The 6,000-nt window shown below is 52.5% G+C and overlaps 1 protein-coding gene across 6 annotated transcripts in view; it reads right to left on the bottom strand.

The window, feature by feature from the left end:
- Window positions 1–864: 864 nt before the first annotated feature.
- Window positions 865–6,000, bottom strand: part of LOC132383156 (liprin-alpha-3-like) — a 259,537-nt gene continuing 254,401 nt past the window's right edge. For all 6 annotated transcript variants that reach the window (XM_059954012.1, XM_059954013.1, XM_059954016.1 and 3 more), the window contains 3 exons: window positions 4,055–4,223; window positions 3,092–3,163; window positions 865–2,669 (listed from right to left, as the gene is read on the bottom strand). In XM_059954012.1, coding sequence (XP_059809995.1) covers window positions 3,105–3,163; window positions 4,055–4,223 — 228 coding nt within the window. In that variant the 3' untranslated portion in view covers window positions 865–2,669; window positions 3,092–3,104. The remainder of the gene's footprint in view (window positions 2,670–3,091; window positions 3,164–4,054; window positions 4,224–6,000) is intronic.

Raw genomic sequence — 6,000 nt, 5'->3', positions numbered from 1 at the left:
AAGACTGAGCCGACATTAGTTGCATTATCTGGGAAGAGAACAGATTGGGAGACTGCTGAGACACTGAACATTGAGCATTCGGATATTGGGAATTACCTCTGGAATACTGACCACTTAAGGTTGTAATGGGGACCGGCTCCCACTATCTATTAAATGCTCCCAGTGGCGTGCACCTCAAACAGTCTCTGACAACCAAGTCCAGCTCCTGGCCTTCACGTGCGGCCGAGCTACAAGGTCTGGCAGAAACGTTTATACTGACAGGAGAGGGGGAAAAGGTAGGTTATTTGTGCCTTTCAACCAGTCGCTTCGGGCAGATGGGGCTTGGCAGCTCATCTGGGAGGAGGAAAACTCTGATCTCAAGCCTCCACTGCCTTGCGGCTGTACCCGCTCATGGGGAAGGCTTCGGAGTGAATAAACCCCAGAGTTCGTGTCCGTGTCCCTGAGGTAGTCCGACATTGAGTTCAACGCTGACCCACAACTTCTACAGCACTGCCGGTACCAAAATGTACTAGTGTCTACCGTTCATTTGGGTTCATCAGCTGCGTGGAGAGGGGGCGCTTTCTACATGGGCAACAGCTCGTACCGCCCGGGCTTGTGTATCTAGACAGCTAGGACGCCATATTCATGGCGCTCACCTCACTGGCCACTGTGTGATACCTGGTATTGAAGCCAGAGACTGGAACACCAGAATATTGTCCACCGGTTGACGGATGAGTGGGCGATGGGCGGCGGTGAGAAGGTGGGTCGGCGGGTGAGGGGTTTAGCGGGTGGGTGATTGGATGAGTGAATGTTGGGTGAGCAGTGAGTGAGTTCTGATGCCTCTGGAACATTGGCATTCAGGATTGTCAGTAAAGCTAGCAGGTAGAAGTTTTGACACAGACCTTTATGTAAATACATTAAATACAATTTCACTCACCTGGAAACGCGCGTGGCACTAATAAATTAAATAAAAAATAGACGTGACGATGAAGTGCGTCGGGCTGACATATAAAAAGGGAGAGTCTTTTCCTCGTTCCAAGTAAAGAGTAAAAATGAACAAAAAAAAGTCAAAAAATGTTCCAGAACAATGACAGAACATTGCACAAGTTAAATAAATACAGTAATTGTCCATTTACAAAAGAAACACTGAAAGGTTTGAAACCATTCAATGCGTTAACAGCAAAGCCTGATTTACATGTACAACAAGAATTAAACTGGCCATACTTCACACAAGGACTCCCTCAGGCTATTGTGGTTTCAGCATGAGATGTGCTGGGGGTAGAGGGAGGGGAGAGCAGGGGCATTAGAAAGTTGCCGAGGGTGGGGCGGGGGATGATCTCTAATAGGGAGTGGGACGATTTCCTCTGCAGTTACCCCGTCTTATCAGCCAGAGGAGAGGCCCCTGTTGTGCTGTTCTCCTGGTCCCGGTGTAATGCATAAGGCAATCCCGGGTACTGGGGACAGCTGACCCGGCTGTCGTCTCTGCTTCCCTGCGGGAACCCACTCCACCCCCTCGGACAACAGGACCCCGTGCTCCGGCAACGAAACTTCCTTAAGCAGGAGAGTCCTTGAGATACACGCATGCTCAATATCGATATAAATTAAAACCAAGGTTCCGCTCCGCACGGCACTGGTGAGGAGTGGGAGAGGTATTAAATGTAACCAGTCAGTCACCTCGACAATACTCCATGGCCAATTGAATTTGTACCTGGGGCAGCACAGCCTGAGCTGCGAGGGTTAAGGCAGCCCTCAGTGGCCACAGAAGGGGGAGAGACGAGAGTGGGTGAGGCTGCGCCAAGCCCCGGGCAGAAGCTGACACCCACGCCTTGGTCCAGACTCGGGCTGGGTTTAGCACCGCGCTCTCTCCCGCCCCATCGCTCCGGAACCTGCAGCGCCCAGGGACCCAACCACCCAGCTCCGGGGGCCAGCACCGAGGAGGCGACCAGAACAGTAATGGTTAGGTGCCGAGTAACGCTCCCTCTACGCCGTCCCACCGAGCGATCCCAGAGCAGGGCTAAAGACAGGGTGAAGCTCCCGTCGCACGCTCTCAGGTCGGGAGACAAGCTCCAGCCGGCCTGCGGACAGGCGAGCTGACAATTTCGAAGAGCTATTCGGTGTTCCTGGGTTGCCCTAAACTCGCGCCCCTCTCAAGCCCATTGTTCAAAGACTGCTGTCCGGGTACAGAGGGTGGGAACGGGTGGGGGTGGGAGATGTCCAACTCTAAATGCTGAGGGCAGGCAACGGGATTGAAAAATAAGGTTCAAGGTCTTCAGCACGGATGCCTCTGAAATTCACACACACATACTCACACTCACACAAATAAAACCCCAGCCTCGGCGAGGGAGTACGGGGGCAGGGTCGTTCTATTTACATCCCGAACCGAATGACGCTTTAAACTGGTGTGGACCTTCCCCATCAGCGTGCACCCTGCCAGCCACCTGAACAAACCAGACAGGCTCTGCACTGTAGGGGCTCCGAGCTCTGATCTGGAACCCACAGAGTAACAGGAGAACAAAAAACAAGGCAGCGTCGCAATCGTGATCTCGGAGTCTCTCTGGGCTCTCGCCTGCTCTTCCTCGACACGAAGAAAGTCTTTTGCTCTCAGCAAATCGGATGAGGTTTGCTTGCCCGTTGCTCCTTCCTGTGATGGTGCACACACCCCGACAGCTGCTCAACCCAACACTCAGAATCTGCGGAGGAACAAGTCCCACTGGGTCAGGGCTGGGAGCAGACCCTTCGGCCCGTCGTCGCGGTGCACGCAGCCCGACAGCTGCCTAACCCAGCGTTCACTAGGGCTAGGTCACAGTCAACCCCACTGCTCCTGATACGGGAGGAAACCGGACCCAGTGCCCGAGAGAAGGTAACATGCGAGATCAAAGCAACAGACATTCAACCTGCGTCAATCTTCCCTCACATACGCCCTGGGAGGGACCCTCACATGCGGCTCCCGCCACCTCCCCGTTCAACCCGTGTCAGTCGGTGAAAACTTCCCCTCACAGACGCCCTGGGACAAACTCTCAGACGCGACTGGTGAAACAATCCACATAACTTCCCCTCACAGGCGATCCAGCGCCCGGGACCCCTCACACGCCCCCGTCCCCCGCGGTCTCACCTGCTGAGTGCTGTTAGCATGAATACGTCCGGATTGATGGGGTGTCGGCCCGCGGAGTCCCTGAGGCGGCACCTGTACCAACAAGAGAGGCGGCGTTAACTCCCAGTGCAATCTGTTTTTGCTCCGCTTTGTCGCGATGTACCTGGAGTCACTGAACACAGAAGCAGGTTGTCGTGGGCCCACTGATCAAGGACCTATCTACACTAATCCTATTTACCAGCTCTTGGTCTGTGGCCTTCCACAATTCAAATACTTCTACTGTGAGAGTCGATCTGGCGACTCTCCTCTGCACGCTCTCCAGTGCGATCACAATCTTCTACCGTGTGGCAACCAGGTTGTATAAGGACTCCAGCTGAGGCTGGAGCAATGCTTCAGAAAGCTGTATCACCACCACTCTGCGCTTATGTCCTAAAGAAGGCCAGCATCCCGTATCCAATCTTCTTTGCCTTATTTGTGCGCTGCCACTGTTTGGGATGTGTGCCTCTCCTTCACCAGCAATCCTCTCGATGCCCTTCTCTGCTGCTAGTGCCTTCCCCCACAGACCCAGATCAGTGAGAGTAGCCAGGAGTGGGTTCGAGCCCCTTTCCTGCTGTTAACTGATAAACATAACCCAGCGCTGAAACCTCGGAGGGGGATGTGCTGTTCATTTCTTAGGTAGACATGGAAAATTCCCCGACTCCTGCCAGTACGAAGCCAGTGTCACTACTGAGTGACTTTCTGCTACAGGGCCACTGACTTGCACAGTATTGCACTTTGATTTAAGTGTTTAGGGGTTGAGGAGTTAGCGCATGAAAGCGGCACTGAGGTACAACGTCAGTCACAATCTCACTGGCCGGTCTCCTCCGCTACATTCCTGCAGCGCCCCCCAGCACAAACTATTCCATTCCCCCGGTTTGCCAGTCCCCATTGCATTTACAGAGAGAAGCGGGCTTAAAGGGTCCGGTCGATGGCTGCCCCACTTACTGTCTGCCTGCACCTTCCGCAGCTGGACGCTCTGTGAAGCAATGGCTGCTGCCGTCACCCGGAAGTTGGCGGGGAGCGTTTCCGACGTGTCCGATGTCATATCACGCATCTCTTTTGCCCGGAACCGCTTGCGCCACGACGGGGCTCGGCTGAAGTTCTTGGCGTCGCCCTGGAAATGAGCGGAGGGGAAGGAGGAGATTCTGCATCACTGGAGCAGCAGGAAGAGCTGATGCCTCACGGTCCTAGTAGACCCACTCAGTCTGACCTTGCTGCTGTCTATGTGGAGTTTGCACGTTCCCCCTGTGACTATGAGTGCAATGAGTTCCTCAGTTTGGACAGGACGGTACTAGTCCTGCTCCTGAGTTGGGGGGGGGGGAGGTGTCCTGTTTAGCTGAGTGTTTGTGGGCCTCCCTAGTACTGTGAGGTGGCTGATGTTAATAGTCCGGGTCATGCAGCTTCCAGACGGGTGACTGGAAGCTGCAGTAGACTGGAATCTACTGTTGGTCAGTAGACCAGGAACTTTCTACTGTGTCTGAGGTCATGACATCGGAACAAAAAACCCTTTCCCCAAGATAATTTGTGAGGTTTCTCTGTCAAAACCAAGCCTTGCCCCTCATCTCCAGTATTAAATCATCCACTTAAAGTATCTTTTTAAGGAATTTCCAGCGTCGTACACCATGGTACCTTCACACACTGAGTCCACCACAACCATCTACACCAATCCCATTGTATTTTCTCCTCATTGCCTCCTCCCAGATTCTACCAGCGACAACTTAGTGACCAATTAACCTACCAACAGGCACACCTATGGGACGTGGGAATTAACTGGAGCACCTGGAGGAAACCACGTGGTCACAGGGAGAACATGCAAACTTCACACAGCACCAGAGGTCGGGATTGAACTGGGGTTGCTGAAATTGTGATGGGACAGCTCTACCAGCTACACAGCTGTGCCAACTACCTTGATCTCCAAAAATCTACTTTATACAATAAATACAATGAGTACATGTCTTTCTCTACATTCTCCATTCCCTTACAAAGCATCAACACCACTCCTATTTCCTCCTATCCATGAGGTATTTGAGGGACTGTTTCCCAGGGCCCAGCCCTCAGTGACTCTGGACTGTGGTCCTTCCCACACAATCTTTGTGTTGGCTGCATTGAATCGCAGCAGTTTTGCTCCCTGGAACGTGTTGGTGGGCAGATTTCCCTCACGGATGTCTCCTCACAGGAAGACCAAGACCTTTCGGACAGACCAGAGTGTCATAGACATCTCAGAGGAAGACCTAAACCTTTCAGACAGACCACAGAGTTAAGAAGATCTCCTTAAAGGATGACTAACGTGTTTCAGAAAGACGAGAATGTCAAGGATATTGCTCTACAGGAAGCCCATCATCTTTCAGAGAGACGACAGTGTGCTTTTCACTAAGCTAATGACCTTCCAGCAGCAGTCAATCCTGGTCTCGATGTTGTCACTGAGACAGCCCATAGATCAGTGTTATACAGCTTCTTGGAGTGAACCTTGACAATGACCACCTCATCCCTTTCCAGACCTCTTTGGCAAAATGCACATCCACGAGGAAGTGCACAACTGTCTCATCTTTCCCAAAACCAGTGCGTGGTTGGACTGAGTTCTTGATCATGCATAAGAGATCTCATTGGGAGTCTCTCATGGTCAGCCAGGAAAGATCTCATCTGTGGATCCTGGGAATGAGGCATCCTGCCAAATGACTGACAGTCTTCCCAGGAACTAATCCCACAGATCTCTGGACATTCTGTGCTGACCACTGGCCGATTGACAAATAGTCATAAGTATTTTTCTGCTCAGATGTTTCAATGGAGGGCAGGTGGTACTGGGCGGAACACAGTTAGCAAATCGGTGTTTGCGTATTGCAGTCCCACGCAGTGCTTGATGCAGCGTCATAAGGTGGCCATCAGAATGAGTG

Source organism: Hypanus sabinus, chromosome 29 (assembly GCF_030144855.1).
Source record: "Hypanus sabinus isolate sHypSab1 chromosome 29, sHypSab1.hap1, whole genome shotgun sequence".
Lineage (NCBI taxonomy): Eukaryota > Metazoa > Chordata > Chondrichthyes > Myliobatiformes > Dasyatidae > Hypanus > Hypanus sabinus.
Note: the sequence above shows the minus strand (reverse complement) of the source record. Positions and strands in the feature narration are given on the sequence as shown.